Below are 27,609 nucleotides of genomic sequence, written 5' to 3'. Positions count from 1 at the left end.
TGGTCGCCATGCCAACTGTACTAACACCATCTGATCTGTGGTCGCCATGCCAACTGTACTAACACCATCTGATCTGTGGTCGCCATGCCAACTGTACTAACACCAGCTGATCTGTGGTCGCCATGCCAACTGTACTAACACCAGCTGATCTGTGGTCGCCATGCCAACTGTACTAACACCATCTGATCTAACACCAGCTGATCTGTGGTCGCCATGCCAACTGTACTAACACCATCTGATCTGTGGTCGCCATGCCAACTGTACTAACACCATCTGATCTAACACCAGCTGATCTGTGGTCGCCATGCCAACTGTACTAACACCATCTGATCTAACACCAGCTGATCTGTGGTCGCCATGCCAACTGTACTAACACCATCTGATCTAACACCATCTGATCTGTGGTCGCCATGCCAACTGTACTAACACCATCTGATCTGTGGTCGCCATGCCAACTGTACTAACACCATCTGATCTAACACCAGCTGATCTGTGGTCGCCATGCCAACTGTACTAACACCAGCTGATCTAACACCAGCTGATCTGTGGTCGCCATGCCAACTGTACTAACACCATCTGATCTAACACCAGCTGATCTGTGGTCGCCATGCCAACTGTACTAACACCAGCTGATCTGTGGTCGCCATGCCAACTGTACTAACACCATCTGATCTAACACCAGCTGATCTGTGGTCGCCATGCCAACTGTACTAACACCATCGGTAACTACAGCTGCACCCGTGACACAGGATATGACCTCACTCCCACCCGTGACACAGGATATGACCTCACTCCCACCCGTGACACAGGATATGACCTCACTCCCACCCGTGACACAGGATATGACCTCACTCCCACCCGTGACACAGGATATGACCTCACTCCCACCCGTGACACAGGATATGACCTCACTCCCACCCGTGACACAGGATATGACCTCACTCCCACCCGTGACACAGGATATGACCTCACTCCCACCCGTGACACAGGATATGACCTCACTCCCACCCGTGACACTGGATATGACCTCACTCCCACCCGTGACACAGGATATGACCTCACTCCCACCCGTGACACAGGATATGACCTCACTCCCACCCGTGACACAGGATATGACCTCACTCCCACCCGTGACAACTGCACAGGTGTGTTAACCCATTTTAGACATGACGTCGACATTTTAAAAAAAAAAGTCTTCTAAATCCTGACAGTTTTCTGAAAAACCATCATGTTTCTATATCAGTGGTTCTCAAACATTTTCATGGACCCCAAAAAATATCTGTACTAGGCCGCCGACCCCCATCTGAAAATATGTATACGGGCCGTATATGCAACGGCCTAACTTATGTAACTTAGGTCACATTCCCACCTAATACTTCGGTAGACTCGATGCGAATGGGCAGAAGTTGGGATTCTTGCATATTTAATTTGCTGCGGTTTGCCTTCACACTGCGCTGTATAACCGCAGCAGGGACCTTTATCAATGTGTTCCATTCATAAACTAGCCTACACAGTGAACCCTAACCCTAACCCTAACCCTAACCCTAACCCTAACCCTTTATCAATGTGTTCCATTCATAAACTAGCTTACACAGTGAAACCTAACCCTAACCCTAACCCTAACCCTAACCCTTTATCAATGTGTTCCATTCATAAACTAGCCTACACAGTGAAACCTAACCCTAACCCTAACCCTTTATCAATGTGTTCCATTCATAAACTAGCTTACACAGTGAAACCTAACCCTAACCCTAACCCTAACCCTAACCCTTTATCAATGTGTTCCATTCATAAACTAGCTTACACAGTGAAACCTAACCCTAACCCTAACCCTTTATCAATGTGTTCTAATCAAACCTGGACAGAGGGGGAAAGGAGATATGCCGAGAAGCAGTGGATTTTAAAATTAAACACCAAATTTCCACACGGCTTAAACAATACCAATCCAATAGGCCCACAGGGAACAGCTTAGTATACAAACCCTTAAATGCTAAACTCCTAAATGGCCCTTAATTAGAACAGAGCCAGGACAATAGCAGTAACACAAAGCCATTCAGATTCAAAATCAGACCAATATGGTCTGAGGTTGACACTAATGGGCTTGATGGGTGGACCTAATCCCCTCAAAAGTCTCATCATCAAGGTTGAATCATCAATCAACACTTTAATCATTGACCTCAGAGGTATACGACTAATTAATTGCCCAGACTCTTCTTCAACCAAGATGGCGAAAGCAAACATTCTTTGTTCGGTACTCATACAATAGTTTGGTACAAAACACTGAAGTCCTTAAACCAGAAACCTAACCCTTTATCAATGTGTTCCATTCATAAACTAGCCTACACAGTGAAATCTATGGTGATACAATTATACTCATAACGTGCATGTGTCGTGCCGTCGGGGACTGGACCCCCTCCTCTCTCTCCCGCCTCATTCGACCACGTCTATCTATCCACGGTAACGGGACGTCTTTGCGCTGCGTAGAATATGCCTTCTCCGTCTCCAACTGTGTTCAGCTCCTCAGCCGCCACATTGTTTGCTTAATTTCCTTTATTTGCTGCGGGTTGCATTCACACCTGCACCGAATCCTTCAAGTGCGATTGGAAGCGAAGCGAAACCCCCGTTTTTGCTCGGAGTAGAATGCGGTTCTTTGATACGCATTAGGATTCGAATGAGCCTTCACACCTGCCAAACGAAGTGCACTTTCTGACAATGCGCAGCAGGATTCGTTTTAATCGCAGCAAAGCTTTCTGGTGTGAAGGTCAAAGGTCACCTTAGATAGCATGGCATGCAGTAGGCATAGTTTAGTTTCATTGTACGCGTGTTGTTTTTGGCAGCAAATTTAGATTTTAGTTTTAGTCATAGTCTCTTGAATAGTTTTCATTTAGTCACATTTTAGTCACCTGGAATGTTTTAGTGTTTAGTCTAGTTTTAGTCGACTAAATATCAAGATTTTAGTCGACTAAATCTACAGTTGATTTAGTCGACTAAAATGTATTTTGGCGGGACTTGATGGCGTCGTGATGGCTGATTTTACTTTCGCTGAAAATAGCCGATCTACAAGCTCACTGCGACGCGTTGTGAGCTTGTAGATCGGCTATTTTCAGCATTCAACCAAGTGTAAAATGACTTATACTGGATCTCTTGTCCACTAGTCCCCATCCTAACATTTTAGTCTAGTTTTTATTTGTTGACAAAATTGTCAGTATATTTAGTCTTAGTTTTAGTCACCATAGCTTAGTTTTCATTTAGTTTTTGTCAGTGGACAGTTTTCGTCTTAGTTTTAGTCGACGAAAACAACACTGCATTGTACATATATTTGACTGTTAGACGGATGTTAGATTCTTAGCTTACTTATGATCCTTGTACCGTAAATCGCTCTGGATTAGTTTAATGCCTATAATGCCTGATTATAGACAGCACTATGAATGAATTGTATGTAGTCATAGCACATCATTGTACATATGTATAGCATAGTATATATGCATAGTTTATATGTATAGTATGTATAGTTTCATTATATAGATATTCCACTGTTATGTTCTTAGCTTACGCATGTTTCATGATAAATGTTTTTTATGTATTCCCATGCTTTTTGTTATTGCCTAATGTAAATCGCTCTGGATTAAGAGCGTCTGATAAATGCTTACATTGTAAATTGTACATTGTAGAATGCATGTTGTGTGTGAATGAGAAAAGACTTGAATGGTCACACTTATTCTTTACTCTCCACCTTATTCTATTGGCTATTGGCGTCTTCTTACGATGTATTCTTCATCATAATAATAATTTATGATTTCTCGTGTCTCTCTCTCTCTGGCAGACATTGATGAGTGTTCGTACGAGGAGATATGCGGTCCAGAGGAAATCTGTACCAACATGATCGGAACCTACAGCTGTACCCGCTGTGAGCAGGGATACCGCAGTACCCCCACCGATGGCTGCAAGGGTGAGTTTACCCCATTCTGGGATACCACAGTACCCCCACCGATGGCTGCAAGGTTGAGTTTAACACCGCAGTACCCCCACCGATGGCTGTAAGGTTGAGTTTAACACCGCAGTACCCCCACCGATGGCTGCAAGGGTGAGTTTAACACCACAGTACCCCCACCGATGGCTGCAAGGGTGAGTTTAACACCACAGTACCCCCACCGATGGCTGCAAGGGTGAGTTTAACACCACAGTACCCCCACCGATGGCTGCAAGGGTGAGTTTAACACCACAGTACCCCCACCGATGGCTGCAAGGGTGAGTGTTATACACCTGGCCTAGGGGAGCCAAGCATACAACAAAAAACAGGGGAGACGCAGTACTCAAAAGCAATATTAATTTATTAAGTAATCAAAAATAAGTAGATCAAACCAAATCAAAATCAAGATGAACAGATGAGGTGTGGAGATCAGTAGTCAGTAGTGTGTGTATGAATGAGTGGAAAGTATGAGTGCATGTTGAATGTATTAACAAAGGTGTTGGAGAAGGTGCATAGTGGGAGAAGTGCAAGAGAGCACTGAACACAACAGAGCTGAGAACAGAACTGAGGAAGGGACTGGGGAGACAGGCTTTTATACAGGGCGTCGGCACCCGGGCCCAGGTGCCGCCGCTTGACTGATTGTCATGATCATCAGCTCTGCTCCCCAATCCACTGCAAGATAAAGAGAACAGAAATTAGAGTAAGCAAAGCAAATAAACCATAAACTAACCAAGTGTACTATAACTATAATATATATAAAGCTACACCAGACCACCTAATATAATTACCATACTAATACTATAATACCATACACCCTAATATATAGTACAATACAGGGGGCCGTCACACCCCCCCCCATAAAGACGGGGTCCCAAGGGGATCACCGGACCACTATTTACATAAACATCCCATCTACCATACTGAACCTCTATTCCAAAGGCCACCATCACCCTGTCACAGGCTTCCACCCCAGCAACCGAATTCAATGAAGCATTTTTAAGAGGTGAAAGACAGCGGCACGAGGAGGACCACTGGAGACGAGTAGGACTAGGACCTCAGTCATGAGGAGCCCGTGACAACGCATCGGCCACCACGTTCTCCGTCCCTTTAACATGACGAATGTCCAAGGCATAGGATTGCAGGAACAGTGACCAACGAATCAACCTCTGGTTTGGACACTGTAGAGAGTTGAGGAAAGTCAAAGGGTTATGGTCTGTATAAATGACAACAGGGGTACTACCACCTACATAAACGTCAAAGTGTTGTAACGCTAAAATCAAAGCCAATCCCTCTTTTTCAATGACTGAGTAGTTTAGCTGGTAAGAGTTGAATTTCTTGGAATAAAAGCTAACCGGCTTATCTATTCCTAGATTGTCCTCCTGCATGAGTACGGCCCCCGCACCCACATGACTGGCATCCGTGTAGATCGTAAACGGTCTGTCAAAGCGTGGAGCCGACAAAACAGGAGCGGTACACAAGAGTGCTTTAGCCTGCCCAAATGCTTCCTGGCAAGTAGGTGACCAGTCAAACTGTACCTTAGACTTCAGTAAGTTAGTAAGAGGCGCCACAACAGTTGAAAAGTTCCTACAAAAACTACGATAATAACCTATTAGACCCAGAAAGCGCATAAGCTCTTTCTTCGTAGCTGGAACCGGATACTGCTCAACAGCTTGCACTTTAGCCTCAACTGGACGGACTTGGCCCTGCCCAACCACCCGACCCAGGTAGGTTACAGTCGCCTTAGCGAACTCACACTTTGCAAGATTGACCGTGAGCCTTGCCTCCCTCAGGCGACTGAACAGCTCCCGAATGCGCTCCAAATGAACTTCCCAGGTGTCTGAATAGATTACCACGTCATCGAGATATACTGCACACCCTGGCATGTCCCAAATCACTTGATTCATAAGGCGCTGAAAGGTAGCAGGCGCATTACGCAATCCGAACGGCATGACCTTGTAAGAATAAAGACCATTAGGTGTAATAAAGGCGGCTATCTCACGAGCTCTCGCTGACAAAGGCACCTGCCAGTAACCCTTCAGTAAATCAAATTTACTCACGAACTTAGCGGAGCCCACCTGATCAATGCAATCTTCCATTCTAGGAAGTGGGAAAGAGTCGGGTTTAGTGACATTGTTCACTTTACGGAAATCCGAACAAAAACGAAAAGTACGGTCTGGTTTAGGAACCAATATACAAGGTGAGGACCAACTAGACGCACACGGTTCCGCAATACCGTTTGTCAACATGTAGTCAACCTCGGCTTCCAAATATTGACGCTTGTCTGCATTAACCCTGTAGAATCTCTGTTTTATTGGCTTTGCATCGCCAATGTCAATGTCGTGTTCAATTAAATGAGTACAAGTCGGTGTATCACCAAATAGGCTTGGAAACTCTCGGATTACCTCTGCAAGTTCCTCCCGGCCGGTCGCAGGCAAATGAGCCAACATTGTATCAAGACACGCAAGTGATTCTGAATTTTTCAGTCGACCGTGCACCAACGCTGGATCCGGTGTACCCAAACCATCTTCCTCTACCTCCCGACTAGGAGACAACACCGGAACTGCCATGCAAACTGCATGAGCCAAGCCAACCTCTGGCTGCACACACAACACTGGTGTTTCAGAAGTGCGTGCATAGTACGGCTTAAGCAAGTTCACATGGCAAAGCTGGTTTGGCTTCCTACGTTTAGGCGTTGAAATAATGTAGTTTAGCTCTGAGACCTTTTTTACCACAGTGTGTGGACCAGAAAATTTTGCCTGAAAAGGTGAAGTGACAATGGGGAGCAGGGCTAGCACCTGGTCTCCCGGAGTAAACACCCGGCGCTCGGTTTTAAGATCAAACAACTGTTTCATTTTACCCTGAACTGATGCCAAGTTTTCTTTAGCCATCACCCCAGCTGTGTACAGCCGATGACGAAAACCATTAACATAGTCAATCAAATTTTTGGGAGGCTGTGCCTCTATCCAATCTCCAGACAGTGCTGCCAATGGACCTCTCACTGTATGAGCAAATACCAGCTCGTTTGGACTAAACCCTGTGCTCTCTTGTGTTACCTCTCTAGTAGCTAGCATCAGCCACGGCAGCCCCTCTTCCCAGTCTTTACCCATCTCAGTGCAGTATGCGCGCAGGATAGCTTTTAACGTTTGGTGAAAACGCTCCAAGGCCCCCTGACTCTGAGCGTGGTATGCAGAGCTCTGATTGTGGCGCACACGCAACTGTTTCAGGACCTGAGAAAACATATGCGAACAGAAGTTCGAACCTTTGTCAGACTGAATGACCTGAGGAACGCCGAAAATAGAGATAAACTGAGACAGAGCACGCACAACTGACCGAGTTGTAATGGTGCGGAGAGGATAAGCGACAGGGTAGCGAGTTGCCTGGCACATTATCGTTAACAAATAAACTGCTCCCGACCTTGAGGGCGGTAGAGGACCAACACAGTCTATGATTAGATGTTCAAAAGGCTGGCTTATGGCCGGAATGGGGTACAATGGAGCTGGTTTCAACTTCTGATTAGGCTTGTCAGTTAACTGGCATGTATGACACGTTTTAATGAATGTTGCCACATCTCTCTTTATACGAGGCCAAAAGAAATGCCTAAGCAGCCTGTCATAAGTCTTACGCACACCAGCATGTCCAGATTCATTGTGTGCTACCTTTAACACTGACTGGCGGAGTTTCTCTGGCAACACAATTTGAAACACAGGTTCACCCACAAACCTTCCATTATGTGGCAGCCATTTTCTCACCAACAAGGAATTCTGCAGAAAATACCCACAAGCACTGTCAAGAATCTCATCCTCTGGTCGCACCAGCGGCACCAACCCCTTCAGAGACGGGTCCGCCTGCTGCTCTGCCACCAGATCTGAACGTGTTATGGACAGTGGAAAATCAGCAAGAGGTATTGCAAACTTGTCAGACACTTTAGACTTAACTGATTCTTGTGACTCAGAGTTCCCCTTTAACTTAGCCATTGCACGTGTCACCGCACATGCTGAGAAAACCTCTGGAAAGTCACGTTCACTTTTATCCATCCCCCCAGTTAACAAAGGAACAGACGTCACCACTGCCGGTGGAGGAACCGTTGCCCACACCCGAGCACCAACCAGGTCGTTCCCCAGGATCACCGTCACCCCTGGGATTGGCAGCGCTGGGCGCACAGCAAGCTTCGCTTCCCCCTGGAATAATTCACATTTGAGGAAAACATTATGCAAGGAAACCCACAGAATATTCATATCTATGCCACGGATAGGCACCTTGTCACCCGTGTCAGAATCCTGAGTTAAAGGGAGAACACCAGCCTGAATAAATGAGTCAAAAGCACCTGTGTCCCTCAAAATAGTTACTGGCACTTCTTCCCCATTTTGCAGCAAAGCCACAGAGCCTTTCATGATGAACGGGCGGTAAGAATCCAGTGCTGCAACTGACGTATCCTTATTTGGGCCGCAATTAGGTGTAGCACAAGTGGACACCGGACGTGGAGCACCAGCCCCTTTTGGTTGCGAATGTCCTGCAAAATTTTGAGTCCTGGGGTTTCCATTTAACTTAAAACACTCAGACTTCCAATGGCCCCGTTTATGACAGTAATTGCAAACCTTGTCTGGCTCACGCAAATTACCACTGCCATTAGAATGACTTTTAGCTTCAGCAGGAAGAGGTTTATCTGATCGGCCACGAGACTCACTAGCAGTGTTGCCACCGCCCGCTTTAAACTCTCCACGGTGCGTCAAGACAAAATCATCAGCGAGCGCCGCCGCGTCTGTTGCGTTGCGCGCTTTCTGCTCGTTGATATACGTCGCCACACGAGGTGGGACAGAGTTTTTGAACTGCTCCAAAATCATTAGATCACATAGCTCATCGAAATCAGTTACCTCCGAGGCGTTATACCAGCGCGTAAAACTCGTAGTCAGGTCACGTGCGAATTCTAGATGACTCTGCTTGTCCTGTTTCTTCCAGAACCTAAAACGCTGGCGATACGCCTCGGGTACGAGCTCGAACGATTTCAGCACCGTTGCCTTGACACGAGCATAATCCTGGCTGTCAGCCACGCTCATCGCCGAATAAACCTCCTGCGCCCTGCCAGTCAAAACACACTGTAACAACAATGTGCGCGCAGAGTCAGGCCATTTACGCACGTCGGCCATACGCTCAAACATGGCAAAAAATGCCTCTGGATCACGTTCATTAAACTTCGGGACCAACCGTAAATTACCACCTATATCGAAACCCCCTGTGGACTCAGCAGGTTCTGTGGTGGACACTTGTGCAGCAACTGAAATTTTACCGTCCCTTATCAGGTCAAGCCTGTTTTGCTCTACTTGCCATTTAGTTTGTTCAGAGTCATGTTTCATTTTCTCAATCACATATTGCGCATCTAACCTCGCTCTTTCCTGGTCAGCCTGCATCATCATCAACTCTTTTTGTTGTTCAAAAGTTAAACCTGTCCCTGACATCATTACTGTAGGCACCGCCGATGCGGCGTTAAACGGAGGAGGAGACACCTCTGGCTCTGCAAACTCCTTCTTAAACAAATGGTGCCTCAAAACCACAGCTATGGATTCCTTTGTCTTCTTATCATTTGAATCAAGTTTAATCTTATAGTGGTCTGCTATTTTAATTAGTTGGTCTTTGGTGCATTGCATTAACAGGTCCTCAGATGGACCGGCGATAAATGCCTCTAAAGTTACCATCCTGGCTGTGCGCGCTTAAAGATCCCAGCTGGTAGAAAAAAAAATACAAAAATACAAGTGCCCCTCTAGCCTATATAATCCCCAAGCTAACTCCACCCGTCTTCATGCCGGTTTGCGGAGGGTACTTATGCACTGAAGGCCACCGCAAAGGCCTAGCTGATACCGAGAGGCAGGGAGGGCAACCAGAAACTGGCGACCCGCATGCACCTCTCAGCTGTGCCCCCGAGACGACCGTGCGTACGCACAGCCGCTACAGCCGCACCTTGCACCTAAACCACCCCCCGGCCTAGACCCAGCGAGCTACTTTCTATTCCCAGAACTAAACGCGCCTACTAGAGACACTCGTATACAAACAAAAAACAAAACCAGCCAAGCAAACTATATATATATATATATTTATACTATAATAATAATAATTATTATATATATATATATTTACTTTAGCAGCACAACAACCAGGAAAAACCTCTCCACTAGCACAAACTTAATCAAACAGAGATTAAATTCAAAGTAACCAAACTTAATAAATCAACTTCAAATAATCAAACAAATTACTGCATCTCCCAAAGTCCGAGTACATTCACAAGCGTGTACGCTGAAGTAAACATCGCCTAGTAGTTTGTACTCACCGGACTGATGAATGGACAAGGGAAACCCCGGAATGGTTCCCAAATGACGTCACTTCATTCACAAAACCCCAAAACCACGGCGCAGACAAGCCATTAATTAAGGCCAAAGACTACCGCGGCAGAGAACAAAGCAAAGAACAAAGGCAGAAGGGCGAGTCACTTGACTCTCCAAACTTACTGCACAACTATTCAAATTTCACTGGACAAAGCCCCCATTTGTTATACACCTGGCCTAGGGGAGCCAAGCATACAACAAAAAACAGGGGAGACGCAGTACTCAAAAGCAATATTAATTTATTAAGTAATCAAAAATAAGTAGATCAAACCAAATCAAAATCAAGATGAACAGATGAGGTGTGGAGATCAGTAGTCAGTAGTGTAGTGCGTGTATGAATGAGTGGAAAGTATGAGTGCATGTTGAATGTATTAACAAAGGTGTTGGAGAAGGTGCATAGTGGGAGAAGTGCAAGAGAGCACTGAACACAACAGAGCTGAGAACAGAACTGAGGAAGGGACTGGGGAGACAGGCTTTTATACAGGGCGTCGGCACCCGGGCCCAGGTGCCGCCGCTTGACTGATTGTCATGATCATCAGCTCTGCTCCCCAATCCACTGCAAGATAAAGAGAACAGAAATTAGAGTAAGCAAAGCAAATAAACCATAAACTAACCAAGTGTACTATAACTATAATATATATAAAGCTACACCAGACCACCTAATATAATTACCATACTAATACTATAATACCATACACCCTAATATATAGTACAATACAGGGGGCCGTCACATGAGTTTAACACCACAGTACCCCCACCGATGGCTGCAAGGGTGAGTTTACCCCATTCTGGGATACCACAGTACCCCCACCGATGGCTGCAAGGTTGAGTTTAACACCGCAGTACCCCCACCGATGGCTGTAAGGTTGAGTTTAACACCACAGTACCCCCACCGATGGCTGCAAGGGTGAGTTTAACACCACAGTACCCCCACCGATGGCTGCAAGGGTGAGTTTAACACCACAGTACCCCCACCGATGGCTGCAAGGGTGAGTTTAACACCACAGTACCCCCACCGATGGCTGCAAGGGTGAGTTTAACACCACAGTACCCCCACCGATGGCTGCAAGGGTGAGTTTAACACCACAGTACCCCCACCGATGGCTGCAAGGGTGAGTTTAACACCACAGTACCCCCACCGATGGCTGCAAGGGTGAGTTTAACACCACAGTACCCCCACCGATGGCTGCAAGGGTGAGTTTAACACCGCAGTACCCCCACCGATGGCTGCAAGGGTGAGTTTAACACCGCAGTACCCCCACCGATGGCTGCAAGGGTGAGTTTAACACCACAGTACCCCCACCGATGGCTGCAAGGGTGAGTTTAACACCACAGTACCCCCACCGATGGCTGCAAGGGTGAGTTTAACACCACAGTACCCCCACCGATGGCTGCAAGGGTGAGTTTAACACCACAGTACCCCCACCGATGGCTGCAAGGGTGAGTTTAACACCACAGTACCCCCACCGATGGCTGCAAGGGTGAGTTTAACACCACAGTACCCCCACCGATGGCTGCAAGGGTGAGTTTAACACCACAGTACCCCCACCGATGGCTGCAAGGGTGAGTTTAACACCACAGTACCCCCACCGATGGCTGCAAGGGTGAGTTTAACACCGCAGTACCCCCACCGATGGCTGCAAGGGTGAGTTTAACACCACAGTACCCCCACCGATGGCTGCAAGGGTGAGTTTAACACCGCAGTACCCCCACCGATGGCTGCAAGGGTGAGTTTAACACCACAGTACCCCCACCGATGGCTGCAAGGGTGAGTTTAACACCACAGTACCCCCACCGATGGCTGCAAGGGTGAGTTTAACACCACAGTACCCCCACCGATGGCTGCAAGGGTGAGTTTAACACCACAGTACCCCCACCGATGGCTGCAAGGGTGAGTTTAACACCACAGTACCCCCACCGATGGCTGCAAGGGTGAGTTTAACACCACAGTACCCCCACCGATGGCTGCAAGGGTGAGTTTAACACCACAGTACCCCCACCGATGGCTGCAAGGGTGAGTTTAACACCACAGTACCCCCACCGATGGCTGCAAGGGTGAGTTTAACACCACAGTACCCCCACCGATGGCTGCAAGGGTGAGTTTAACACCGCAGTACCCCCACCGATGGCTGCAAGGGTGAGTTTAACACCGCAGTACCCCCACCGATGGCTGCAAGGGTGAGTTTAACACCACAGTACCCCCACCGATGGCTGCAAGGGTGAGTTTAACACCACAGTACCCCCACCGATGGCTGCAAGGGTGAGTTTAACACCACAGTACCCCCACCGATGGCTGCAAGGGTGAGTTTAACACCACAGTACCCCCACCGATGGCTGCAAGGGTGAGTTTAACACCACAGTACCCCCACCGATGGCTGCAAGGGTGAGTTTAACACCACAGTACCCCCACCGATGGCTGCAAGGGTGAGTTTAACACCACAGTACCCCCACCGATGGCTGCAAGGGTGAGTTTAACACCACAGTACCCCCACCGATGGCTGCAAGGGTGAGTTTAACACCACAGTACCCCCACCGATGGCTGCAAGGGTGAGTTTAACACCACAGTACCCCCACCGATGGCTGCAAGGGTGAGTTTAACACCACAGTACCCCCACCGATGGCTGCAAGGGTGAGTTTAACACCACAGTACCCCCACCGATGGCTGCAAGGGTGAGTTTAACACCACAGTACCCCCACCGATGGCTGCAAGGGTGAGTTTAACACCACAGTACCCCCACCGATGGCTGCAAGGGTGAGTTTAACACCACAGTACCCCCACCGATGGCTGCAAGGGTGAGTTTAACACCACAGTACCCCCACCGATGGCTGCAAGGGTGAGTTTAACACCACAGTACCCCCACCGATGGCTGCAAGGGTGAGTTTAAAACACAACAAAAAGCATAATACTTCGACTTGTTAAATTAACACATTCTTGCACCAGTAGTCCAATAATTAAATGGCAGAGGTTTTGGACAAAATTGGATTATTTTGTTTCTCATCTGATTCTGACAGGACAGTGGGCCTCATGCGCCAAAAAGTTCCTAACTTTTACATTCTCTTACATTTCTTCTTAAGTGAATTCCTAAGAGAAGTCCAGTCAGATTCATGAAACGTTCTTAAGTAGGCAGAATTGTTCGTAAGCATGTTCTTATGATGATGAATCCAAATCCTCGTAACTTGAAGGGGTGTGCCAGTTCATTCAAATTATCATAGGTAGACGCCCCACATATCCTAATTAGCATCCGAATTACCATAGGGAACCGCCCCACCGATCCCATATAAGGCATTGGGAATTCACTTTCCTACCTGTGTTCACCCAGGTGGGTGTAGTTTTGCATGACTCCATGGCCTTGCCTGTAGTCACACCTGTCTGTGATTGCAGCTCACAGGACCAATATTTTCAATATTCATGAATGTATTTTATTATTTATCTCACAATAGTCAACTGGAAGGGGGGGGGGGGTTATGTGGTGGGTATGGTGCGTTTGTTTGGGTTGGGTTGTGAACTCTAAACCAGTGGTTCTCAAACATTTTCATGTCAAGGACCCCCAAATTGACATGCATTCTGCAGACCCCCATATGAAAATATTTTCTGCTAGGGTAATGTTTTGAAGATTTATCAAAATGTTTTGAAAATAGCCGATCTACAAGCTCAAAATGGGCAGTAATGGGTCGTGTTTGTGAGCTTGTAGATTGGCTATTTTCAAAACATTTTGATAAATCTTCAAAACATTACCCTAGCAGAAAATGGGATTAAAGTGGTAAATGTTACATATTTTGCTGTGGACTGCCTGGAACTTCCTCAAGGACCCCTTGAGGTCATCAGACCAAACTTTGAGCATCATGCAGATGGCGCTGTTTTCCCTTTATGTTTTCAGATTGCACTTAAGAACGAAAAAGGCACCCTAAGAGTGCTCCACAGTGTGCGTAGATTCTGTTCTTACCTACGAACAAATCACAGCTAAGAAAAGATTGAGGGATCCCAAAACCTTCTTAAAAACTTCCTAAGTGGGTCTAAGAACAAATTTCCTCTTAAGAACTTCTTAAGAACGGTTGGCGCATGAGGCCCAGTATGTCTACTAAAAGAAATCTACCCTAATCTGCTCACTGCTAATACCCTAAATTTGCCTTAATCCAAGATGCCACCATTTCCACCCTATTATAAGGCAATATTTTCTAAATTTCATTATGCTTTAAGTAGCATGTGACTTGTCAAACTAGGGGGTTTTCATGATTCTGAATCCATTCCAAGCATTAGTTTTGCATGAAAAACACTCCTTGGGCTAAATTTGGCCATAGCCACCCAAACTTTTTCATGTCAAGGACCCCCAAATTGACACTAATTAACCCCACGGACCACCATTTGAAAACATATGCCAGTGATTCTCAACCAGTTTAATTTCAAGGACTCCCCAGTTTGACATCCATTACAGTCTACGGACCCCCATTTTATGGCATTTCTATCTCTGGGGACCCCCAATTTATATTGTAAAACCAATTTTTTGTTCCATTTGTACACTCTCAGAGTTACAGACTCATAAGGGTCCATTTGGTTCCATTTGTACACTCTCAGAGTTAGAGACTCATAAGGGTCCATTTGGTTCCAAACTATCATTTAGCTGGGGACCCCCTGGAACTCCCTCAAGGACCCCTGGGGGTCCCCGGACCCCCTGGAACTGCCTCAAGGACCCCCGGACCCCCTGGAACTCCCTCAAGGACCCCTGGGGGTCCCCGGACCCCCTGGAACTGCCTCAAGGACCCCCGGACCCCCTGGAACTCCCTCAAGGACCCCTGGGGGTCCCCGGACCCCCTGGAACTCCCTCAAGGACCCCTGGGGGTCCCCGGACCCCCTGGAACTGCCTCAAGGACCCCCGGACCCCCTGGAACTCCCTCAAGGACCCCTGGGGGTCCCCGGACCCCCTGGAACTCCCTCAAGGACCCCTGGGGGTCCCCGGACCCCCTGGAACTCCCTCAAGGACCCCTTTGGGAACCACTGTCATAATACATGCTCTGACAGATCTTTGTTAGATCATGTGGAATGGTGTCCATATCTAGCCCTACGCACTACACTACGCTACTACACTACACTACGCCGTACGCAAGGCACTTCAATATGTTCAATATGGTGTCCATATCTAGCCGTACGCAACCCTAACCCTAACCCTAACCCTAAGGCCCTTCAATATGTTCTCTGTCTCCAACCAGCCGTACGCAAGGCACTTCAATATGTTCTCTGTCTCCAACCAGCCGTACGCAAGGCACTTCAATATGTTCAATATGGTGTCCATATCGTCCAGCCGTACGCAACCCTAACCCTAACCCTAACCCTAAGGCCCTTCAATATGTTCTCTGTCTCCAACCAGCCGTACGCAAGGCACTTCAATATGTTCTCTGTCTCCAACCAGCCGTACGCAAGGCACTTCAATATGTTCTCTGTCTCCAACCAGCCGTACGCAAGGCACTTCAATATGTTCTCTGTCTCCAACCAGCCGTACGCAAGGCACTTCAATATGTTCTCTGTCTCCAACCAGCCGTACGCAAGGCACTTCAATATGTTCAATATGGTGTCCATATCGTCCAGCCGTACGCAACCCTAACCCTAACCCTAACCCTAAGGCCCTTCAATATGTTCTCTGTCTCCAACCAGCCGTACGCAAGGCACTTCAATATGTTCTCTGTCTCCAACCAGCCGTACGCAAGGCACTTCAATATGTTCTCTGTCTCCAACCAGCCGTACGCAAGGCACTTCAATATGTTCTCTGTCTCCAACCAGCCGTACGCAAGGCACTTCAATATGTTCTCTGTCTCCAACCAGCCGTACGCAAGGCACTTCAATATGTTCTCTGTCTCCAACCAGCCGTACGCAAGGCACTTCAATATGTTCTCTGTCTCCAACCAGCCGTACGCAAGGCACTTCAATATGTTCTCTGTCTCCAACCAGCCGTACGCAAGGCACTTCAATATGTTCTCTGTCTCCAACCAGCCGTACGCAAGGCACTTCAATATGTTCTCTGTCTCCAACCAGCCGTACGCAGGCACTTCAATATGTTCTCTGTCTCCAACCAGCCGTACGCAAGGCACTTCAATATGTTCTCTGTCTCCAACCAGCCGTACGCAGGCACTTCAATATGTTCTCTGTCTCCAACCAGCCGTACGCAAGGCACTTCAATATGTTCTCTGTCTCCAACCAGCCGTACGCAAGGCACTTCAATATGTTCTCTGTCTCCAACCAGCCGTACGCAAGGCACTTCAATATGTTCTCTGTCTCCAACCAGCCGTACGCAAGGCACTTCAATATGTTCTCTGTCTACAACCCTACGCAAGGACTTCAATATGTTCTCTGTCTCCACCCCTACGCAAGGCACTTCAATATGTTCTCTGTCTCCAACCCTACGCAAGGCACTTCAATATGTTCTCTGTCTCCAACCCTACGCAAGGCACTTCAATATGTTCTCTGTCTCCAACCCTACGCAAGGCACTTCAATATGTTCTCTGTCTCCACCCCTACGCAAGGCACTTCAATATGTTCTCTGTCTCCACCCCTACGCAAGGCACTTCAATATGTTCTCCGTCTCCAACCCTACGCAAGGACTTCAATATGTTCTCTGTCTCCAACCAGCCGTACGCAAGGACTTCAATATGTTCTCTGTCTCCAACCAGCCATACGCAAGGCACTTCAATATGTTCTCTGTCTCCAAGGCACTTCAATATGTTCTCTGTCTCCAAGGCACTTCAATATGTTCTCTGTCTCCAACCCTACGCAAGGCACTTCAATATGTTCTCTGTCTCCAAGGCACTTCAATATGTTCTCTGTCTCCAACCCCCCCAAGGCACTTCAATATGTTCTCTGTCTCCAACCCCCCCCAAGGCACTTCAATATGTTCTCTGTCTCCAACCCTACGCAAGGCACTTCAATATGTTCTCTGTCTCCAACCCCCCCCAAGGCACTTCAATATGTTCTCTGTCTCCAACCAGCCGTACGCAAGGCACTTCAATATGTTCTCTGTCTCCAACCCTACGCAAGGCACTTCAATATGTTCTCTGTCTCCAACCCTACGCAAGGCACTTCAATATGTTCTCTGTCTCCAACCCTACGCAAGGCACTTCAATATGTTCTCTGTCTCCAACCCTACGCAAGGCACTTCAATATGTTCTCTGTCTCCAACCCTACGCAAGGCACTTCAATATGTTCTCTGTCTCCAACCCTACGCAAGGCACTTCAATATGTTCTCTGTCTCCAACCCTACGCAAGGCACTTCAATATGTTCTCTGTCTCCAACCCTACGCAAGGCACTTCAATATGTTCTCTGTCTCCAACCCTACGCAAGGCACTTCAATATGTTCTCTGTCTCCAACCCCCCCAAGGCACTTCAATATGTTCTCTGTCTCCAACCCCCCCAAGGCACTTCAATATGTTCTCTGTCTCCAACCCCCCCCAAGGCACTTCAATATGTTCTCTGTCTCCAACCAGCCGTACGCAAGGCACTTCAATATGTTCTCTGTCTCCAACCCTACGCAAGGCACTTCAATATGTTCTCTGTCTCCAACCCTACGCAAGGCACTTCAATATGTTCTCTGTCTCCAACCAGCCGTACGCAAGGCACTTCAATATGTTCTCTGTCTCCAACCCTACGCAAGGCACTTCAATATGTTCTCTGTCTCCAACCAGCCGTACGCAAGGCACTTCAATATGTTCTCTGTCTCCAACCAGCCGTACGCAAGGCACTTCAATATGTTCTCTGTCTCCAACCCTACGCAAGGCACTTCAATATGTTCTCTGTCTCCAACCCTACGCAAGGCACTTCAATATGTTCTCTGTCTCCAACCCTACGCAAGGCACTTCAATATGTTCTCTGTCTCCAACCCTACGCAAGGCACTTCAATATGTTCTCTGTCTCCAACCCTACGCAAGGCACTTCAATATGTTCTCTGTCTCCAACCAGCCGTACGCAAGGCACTTCAATATGTTCTCTGTCTCCAACCAGCCGTACGCAAGGCACTTCAATATGTTCTCTGTCTCCAACCCTACGCAAGGCACTTCAATATGTTCTCTGTCTCCAACCAGCCGTACGCAAGGCACTTCAATATGTTCTCTGTCTCCAACCAGCCGTACGCAAGGCACTTCAATATGTTCTCTGTCTCCAACCAGCCCTACGCAAGGCACTTCAATATGTTCTCTGTCTCCAGCCGTACGCAAGGCACTTCAATATGTTCTCTGTCTCCAGCCGTACGCAAGGCACTTCAATATGTTCTCTGTCTCCAGCCGTATGCAAGGCACTTCAATATGTTCTCTGTCTCCAGCCGTACGCAAGGCACTTCAATATGTTCTCTGTCTCCAGCCGTACGCAAGGCACTTCAATATATTCTCTGTCTCCACCCACCCCCCCACCCCCTCCACCCCCCTCCAACCCCACCCACCCCCTCCACCCCCCTCCAACCCCCCCCCCCCCCCTCCAACTCCACCCACCCCCCTCCACCCCCCTCCAACCCCACCCACCCCCTCCAACCCCCCCCCCCCTCCAACCACACCCACCCCCTCCAACCCCCCCCCTCCAACCCCACCCACCCCCTCCACCCCCCTCCAACCCCCCACCCCTCCAACCCCACCCACCCCCCCATCCCCTCCATCTCCATCTCCTCTTTCACCATCCAGACGTAGATGAATGTGAGGACGACCCAACGATTTGCGGTGGCGAGACCAAGGGCAGGTGTGAGAACGGCGACGGGAGCTTTGTGTGCCACTGTTCGCTCGGCTTCAGTAACCACGGCAACCAGAAGACCCCATGCTCCGGTGAGACCCAACATCACGCACACGCTTTTCAGGATTTCCAACTCTTGTTTTCTTGCAATGTTGATTTTTGTCGATTGATTTTTTTAGTCAACAAATAAGACTAAAATGTCAGGAAGGGACTAGTGGACAAGAGATCCAGTATAAGTCATTTTACACTTGGTTGCATGCTAAAAACTAAGCAGATCTACAAGCAGCACGACGCGTTGTGAGCTTGTAGATTGGCTATTTTCAGTGTATATATATAAACAGCCATTACGACAGCATCAAGACCCGCCAAGATCTTACGATATTTAGTCGACAAAAAACTAGACAAACACAAAAACATTCCCAGGTGACTAAAATGTGACTAAAATGTGACTGAAACTGAATGAAAACTATTCAAGAGACCTATCAAGATAACTATTCAAGTAGTCTCTGTGACACGTCATTGGTCGATTTGCCTGTCTGCTTCCTGATTGGTTAGTCATTGCGCCCAGGTTTTTTTTCGACCAATGACAAAGCTTCAAGCTTCTAGGAACATCTTTGAATGCAGATTGCGGCCCCTAGATGTGTCACAGAGACTACATTTGTTGGGGGAGCGTTCTACCCATTGCTGGCTGTCTGAAAAAAAAGAAAAAGAGAGGTCATTAAAATGTTGACATATTATTGCTTATAGCTTATAGCAGCTCAATTTGTTTTCCATTTGCATTGAGTCTACACTTTCCTAGCGGTGTGTCAACAGCTAGCTAACAAGAACACTTTCCTAGCGGTGTGTCAACAGCTAGCTGACAAGAACACTTTCCTAGCGGTGTGTCAACAGCTACCTGACAAGACCACTTTCCTAGCGGTGTGTCAACAGCTAGCTGACAAGAACACTTTCCTAGCGGTGTGTCAACAGCTACCTGACAAGAACACTTTCCTAGCGGTGTGTCAACAGCTAGCTGACAAGAACACTTTCCTAGCGGTGTGTCAACAGCTACCTGACAAGACCACTTTCCTAGCGGTGTGTCAACAGCTACCTGACAAGAACACTTTCCTAGCGGTGTGTCAACAGCTAGCTGACAAGAACACTTTCCTAGCGGTGTGTCAACAGCTACCTGACAAGACCACTTTCCTAGCGGTGTGTCAACAGCTACCTGACAAGAACACTTTCCTAGCGGTGTGTCAACAGCTTGCTGACAAGAACACTTTCCTAGCGGTGTGTCAACAGCTACCTGACAAGAACACTTTCCTAGCGGTGTGTCAACAGCTACCTGACAAGAACACTTTCCTAGCGGTGTGTCAACAGCTACCTGACAAGAACACTTTCCTAGCGGTGTGTCAACAGCTAGCTGACAAGAACACTTTCCTAGCGGTGTGTCAACAGCTAGCTGACAAGAACACTTTCCTATAGCGGTGTGTCAACAGCTAGCTGACAAGAACACTTTCCTAGCGGTGTGTCAACAGCTACCTGACAAGAACACTTTCCTAGCGGTGTGTCAACAGCTAGCTGACAAGAACACTTTCCTATAGCGGTGTGTCAACAGCTACCTGACGAGAACACTTTCCTAGCGGTGTGTCAACAGCTACCTGACAAGAACACTTTCCTAGCGGTGTGTCAACAGCTAGCTGACAAGAACACTTTCCTAGCGGTGTGTCAACAGCTAGCTGACAAGAACACTTTCCTAGCGGTGTGTCAACAGCTACCTGACAAGAACACTTTCCTAGCGGTGTGTCAACAGCTACCTGACAAGAACACTTTCCTAGCGGTGTGTCAACAGCTACCTGACAAGAACACTTTCCTAGCGGTGTGTCAACAGCTACCTGACAAGAACACTTTCCTAGCGGTGTGTCAACAGCTAGCTGACAAGAAGGGTTTTCACACGTCTCTTAGCAACGATATTTGAAACCGACAATGTAGAAACAACACAGAAGATGCTGAGCAGTTTGGTTAACGTAGCGTTAGCGTATGACGTAACGTAGCGTAGCGGCCACATTTTATCTGATTATTTCCTTCTACGATGCACACACGCACGCGCATCTTTGTGTCTGCGTGTGTGAGTGTATGTGTGCGTGCGCACGCTCCCAAATGCGTGTCTTCTGTTTTCTGCAGTTAACAATATTGTTAATATTATAGTTTGTTGTCATATTTGTGATGTGTTGTTAATATTATAGTTTGTTGTCATATTTGTGATGTGTTGCAGAGTTGAAGTGTGACCAGTTCAAACAGACAGGCTCAGGTGACCAGGTGAGTTCAAACAGACAGGCTCAGGTGACCAGGTGAGTTCAAACAGACAGGCTCAGGTGACCAGGTGAGTTCAAACAGACAGGCTCAGGTGACCAGGTGAGTTCATTAACAGGCTCAGGTGACCAGGTGAGTTCATTAACAGGCACAGGTGACCAGGTGAGTTCAGTAACAGGCTCAGGTGACCAGGTGAGTTACTTAACAGACAGACTCAGGTGACCAGGTGAGTTCATTAACAGACTCAGGTGACCAGGTGAGTTCATTAACAGACTCAGGTGACCAGGTGAGTTCATTAACAGACTCAGGTGACCAGGTGAGTTCATTAACAGACTTAGGTGACCAGGTGAGTTCATTACACCATCATGCAGATAATCTTCAGCCCATAAGCTCTCCAGAGTGACCAGTGTTGTTTTTGGCAGCAAATTTCTATTTTAGTTTCAGTCATAGATAGTCTCTTGTTTAGTTTCAGTCATAGATAGTCTCTTGAATAGTTTTCATTTAGTTTCAGTCATAGATAGTCTCTTGTTTCGTTTCAGTCATAGATAGTCTCTTGTTTCGTTTCAGTCATAGATAGTCTCTTGTTTCGTTTCAGTCATAGATAGTCTCTTGTTTCGTTTCAGTCATAGATTCTTGAATAGTTTTCATTTAGTTTCAGTCATAGATAGTCTCTTGTTTAGTTTTCATTTAGTTTCAGTCATAGATAGTCTCTTGTTTCGTTTCAGTCATAGATAGTCTCTTGAATAGTTTCAGTCATAGATAGTCTCTTGAATAGTTTCAGTCATAGATAGTCTCTTGAATAGTTTTAATTTAGTTTCAGTCACATTTCAGTCACCTGAAATGCTTTAGTGTTAGTCTAGTTGTAGTCGACTAAATATCACAAGATTTTAGTCGACTACAACTACAGTTGATTTAGTCGACCAAAATGTATTTGTATATGCCTTGATGCCGTCCTAATGGCTGATTTTACACTTGCTGAAAATAGCCGATCTACAAGCTCACAACGAGCTTGTAGATCTACAAGCTCACAATGAGCTCACAACGAGCTACAAGCTCACAACGAGCTACAAGCTCACAACGAGCTCACAACGAGCTACAAGCTCACAACGAGCTCACAACGAGCTACAAGCTCACAACGAGGTCACAACGAGCTACAAGCTCACAACGAGCTACAAGCTCACAACGAGCTCACAACGAGCTACAAGCTCACAACGAGCTACAAGCTCACAACGAGCTCACAACGAGCTACAAGCTCACAACGAGCTCACAACGAGCTTGTAGATCTACAAGCTCACAATGAGCTCACAACGAGCTACAAGCTCACAACGAGCTACAAGCTCACAACGAGCTCACAACGAGCTACAAGCTCACAACGAGCTCACAACGAGCTACAATCTCACAACGAGCTCACAACGAGCTCACAACGAGCTACAAGCTCACAACGAGCTTGTAGATCGGCTATTTTCAGCATGCAACCATGAGTGTAAAATGACTTATACTGGATCTCTTGTCCACTAGTCCCTGCCCAACATTTTAGTCTAGTTTTTATTTGTTGACAAAATCGACAGTATATTTAGTCACAGTTTTAGTCATCATGGCTTAGTTTTCATTTAGTTTTTATGGAGTTTTTGTCAGTGACTAGTAAACTAGTCGACTAGTTGCTTAACCCATTTTGGGCGGGAACCCCTTTTGGTGTTTTAAACATTATGTTATAATTTAGCTATTGAAAAATAGCAGATCTACAAGCTCATAGCGCGCCACCGAGTGGCGCGCTATGAGCTTGTAGGTCTGCTATTTTTGAAAAATCGTAAAAATGTGGCGCAAATGTTTGAATATATATTCTTTCAAAGTGAATGTTTTTAACTCGGGTCTAAATGACTTTAATGCCCTACCACCCACCCACCCATCTCTCTCTCTCCCCCCCAGTCCGGTCTGAGTGAAATCTGGTCCCTGATGTTGAAGAACTGTGACGCCCTGTCTAACGGAACCTCCAGCGATGGAAACCCAATGCTAGAGGTAGAAGATCAATGCTAGAGGTAGCAGATCAATGCTAGAGGTAGCAGATCAATGCTAGAGGATTCTAGAGGTAGCAGATCAATGCTAGAGGTAGCAGATCAATGCTAGAGGATTCTAGAGGTAGCAGATCAATGCTAGAGGTAGCAGATCAATGCTAGAGGTAGCAGATCAATGCTAGAGGATTCTAGAGGTAGCAGATCAATGCTAGAGGTAGCAGATCAATGCTAGAGGTAGCAGATCAATGCTAGGTCAATGCTAGAGGTAGCAGATCAATGCTAGAGGATTCTAGAGGTAGCAGATCAATGCTAGAGGTAGCAGATCAATGCTAGAGGATTCTAGAGGTAGCAGATCAATGCTAGAGGTAGCAGATCAATGCTAGAGGTAGCAGATCAATGCTAGAGGTAGCAGATCAATGCCAGAGGATTCTAGAGGTAGCAGATCAATGCTAGAGGATTCTAGAGGTAGCAGATCAATGCTAGAGGATTCTAGAGGTAGCAGATCAATGCTAGAGGTAGCAGATCAATGCTAGAGGTAGCAGATCAATGCTAGAGGTAGCAGATCAATGCTAGAGGATTCTAGAGGTAGCAGATCAATGCTAGAGGTAGCAGATCAATGCTAGAGGTAGCAGATCAATGCTAGAGGTAGCAGATCAATACTAGAGGTAGCAGATCAATGCTAGAGGATTCTAGAGGTAGCAGATCAAGGCTAGAGGTAGCAGATCAATACTAGAGGTAGCAGATCAATGCTAGAGGATTCTAGAGGTAGCAGATCAATGCTAGAGGTAGCAGAACAATGCTAGAGGTAGCAGATCAATGCTAGAGGTAGCAGATCAATGCTAGAGGTAGCAGATCAATGCTAGAGGTAGCAGATCAATGCTAGAGGTAGCAAAAAGGTGGCGCGAATCTTTCAATATATATTCTTTCAGAGCGAACGTTTTTAACTCAAATCTTTGCTTCTGGGGGAGGTCACTGGAACAACATATTTTCAGATGGGGGGGGGTCGGCGGCCAATGACATTTTTGGAGGTCCTTGACATGAAATAGTTTGAGAACCACTGATATAGAAACATAGGCTACAGTAGGTTTTTCAGAAAACTGTCATGAATACATACCGTAATTAATTATACACGTTTGAATGTCTCATCTTTACTCACGTCTCCGTCGCTGTGTGTGTGTGTGTGTGTGTGTGTGTGTGTGTGTGTGTGTGTGTGTGTGTGTGTGTGTGTGTGTGCGTGCGTGCGCGCGCGCGTGCGTGCGTGCGTGCGTGCGGTGTCTGCACAGCAGATGTTCAACGCAGTGGGCGGCGTGCTGGAGTCTCCCGGTAACCTGGACAGCGTTGCCAAGGTGACCGGGCTGCTTGTGGTCGTGGAGGACGCCATGAGGCTGATTGGATCCCAGCTGGAGACGACCGGAGAAAACCACACCCACGACCTAGAAACCAACCAGACAGGTACACTATAGGACTAGGAGACAACCACACCCACTACCTAGAAACCAACCACACAGGTACACTATAGGACTAGGAGACAACCACACCCACGACCTAGAAACCAACCACACAGGTACACTATAGGACTAGGAGACAACCACACCCACGACCTAGAAACCAACCACACAGGTACACTATAGGACTAGGAGACAACCACACCCACTACCTAGAAACCAACCTGTACACTATAGGACTAGGAGACAACCACACCCACTACCTAGAAACCAACCACACAGGTACACTATAGGACTAGGAGAAAACCACACCCACTACCTAGAAACCAACCACACAGGTACACTATAGGACTAGGAGACAACCACACCCACTACCTAGAAACCAACCACACAGGTACACTATAGGACTAGGAGACAACCACACCCACGACCTAGAAACCAACCAGACAGGTACACTATAGGACTAGGAGACAACCACACCCACTACCTAGAAACCAACCACACAGGTACACTATAGGACTAGGAGACAACCACACCCACTACCTAGAAACCAACCACACAGGTACACTATAGGACTAGGAGACAACCACACCCACTACCTAGAAACCAACCACACAGGTACACTATAGGACTAGGAGACAACCACACCCACTACCTAGAAACCAACCTGTACACTATAGGACTAGGAGACAACCACACCCACTACCTAGAAACCAACCACACAGGTACACTATAGGACTAGGAGAAAACCACACCCACTACCTAGAAACCAACCACACAGGTACACTATAGGACTAGGAGACAACCACACCCACTACCTAGAAACCAACCACACAGGTACACTATAGGACTAGGAGACAACCACACCCACGACCTAGAAACCAACCAGACAGGTACACTATAGGACTAGGAGACAACCACACCCACGACCTAGAAACCAACCACACAGGTACACTATAGGACTAGGAGACAACCACACCCACGACCTAGAAACCAACCAGACAGGTACACTATAGGACTAGGAGACAACCACACCCACGACCTAGAAACCAACCACACAGGTACACTATAGGACTAGGAGACAACCACACCCACTACCTAGAAACCAACCAGACAGGTACACTATAGGACTAGGAGACAACCACACCCACGACCTAGAAACCAACCACACAGGTACACTATAGGACTAGGAGACAACCACACCCACTACCTAGAAACCAACCAGACAGGTACACTATAGGACTAGGAGACAACCACACCCACGACCTAGAAACCAACCACACAGGTACACTATAGGACTAGGAGACAACCACACCCACTACCTAGAAACCAACCACACAGGTACACTATAGGACTAGGAGACAACCACACCCACTACCTAGAAACCAACCACACAGGTACACTATAGGACTAGGAGACAACCACACCCACTACCTAGAAACCAACCACACAGGTAAACTATAGGACTAGGAGACAACCACACCCACTACCTAGAAACCAACCACACAGGTACACTATAGGACTAGGAGACAACCACACCCACTACCTAGAAACCAACCTGTACACTATAGGACTAGGAGACAACCACACCCACGACCTAGAAACCAACCAGACAGGTACACTATAGGACTAGGAGACAACCACACCCACTACCTAGAAACCAACCACACAGGTACACTATAGGACTAGGAGACAACCACACCCACTACCTAGAAACCAACCACACAGGTACACTATAGGACTAGGAGACAACCACACCCACTACCTAGAAACCAACCACACAGGTACACTATAGGACTAGGAGACAACCACACCCACTACCTAGAAACCAACCAGACAGGTACACTATAGGACTAGGAGACAACCACACCCACGACCTAGAAACCAACCACACAGGTACACTATAGGACTAGGAGACAACCACACCCACGACCTAGAAACCAACCAGACAGGTACACTATAGGACTAGGAGACAACCACACCCACGACCTAGAAACCAACCACACAGGTACACTATAGGACTAGGAGACAACCACACCCACTACCTAGAAACCAACCAGACAGGTACACTATAGGACTAGGAGACAACCACACCCACGACCTAGAAACCAACCACACAGGTACACTATAGGACTAGGAGACAACCACACCCACTACCTAGAAACCAACCAGACAGGTACACTATAGGACTAGGAGACAACCACACCCACGACCTAGAAACCAATCACACAGGTACACTATAGGACTAGGAGACAACCACACCCACTACCTAGAAACCAACCACACAGGTACACTATAGGACTAGGAGACAACCACACCCACGACCTAGAAACCAACCACACAGGTAAACTATAGGACTAGGAGACAACCACACCCACTACCTAGAAACCAACCACACAGGTAAACTATAGGACTAGGAGACAACCACACCCACTACCTAGAAACCAACCACACAGGTACACTATAGGACTAGGAGACAACCACACCCACTACCTAGAAACCAACCACACAGGTAAACTATAGGACTAGGAGACAACCACACCCACTACCTAGAAACCAACCACACAGGTAAACTATAGGACTAGGAGACAACCACACCCACTACCTAGAAACCAACCACACAGGTACACTATAGGACTAGGAGACAACCACACCCACTACCTAGAAACCAACCTGTACACTATAGAACTAGGAGACAACCACACCCACGACCTAGAAACCAACCAGACAGGTACACTATAGGACTAGGAGACAACCACACCCACTACCTAGAAACCAACCACACAGGTACACTATAGGACTAGGAGACAACCACAC

The 27,609-nt window shown here is 47.2% G+C and overlaps 1 protein-coding gene across 1 annotated transcript in view; it reads left to right on the top strand.

The window, feature by feature from the left end:
• The window catches only part of LOC306918317 (adhesion G protein-coupled receptor E5-like), a gene marked incomplete at its 3' end in the record, with an annotated part of 80,316 nt that overhangs the window by 26,534 nt on the left and 26,173 nt on the right, over positions 1-27,609 (top strand). Inside the window, exons 4-8 of the mRNA XM_079531207.1 lie at positions 3,824-3,949; positions 18,998-19,135; positions 21,298-21,341; positions 23,262-23,351; positions 24,634-24,799. Of these exons, the coding sequence (XP_079387333.1) occupies positions 3,824-3,949; positions 18,998-19,135; positions 21,298-21,341; positions 23,262-23,351; positions 24,634-24,799 (564 nt within the window). The remainder of the gene's footprint in view (positions 1-3,823; positions 3,950-18,997; positions 19,136-21,297; positions 21,342-23,261; positions 23,352-24,633; positions 24,800-27,609) is intronic.

This window comes from Electrona antarctica (genome assembly GCF_951216825.1).
Source record: "Electrona antarctica genome assembly, contig: scaffold_512, whole genome shotgun sequence".
In the NCBI taxonomy this organism is placed as follows: Eukaryota; Metazoa; Chordata; class Actinopteri; order Myctophiformes; family Myctophidae; genus Electrona; species Electrona antarctica.
This window is presented reverse-complemented; position numbering and strand designations above follow the sequence as displayed.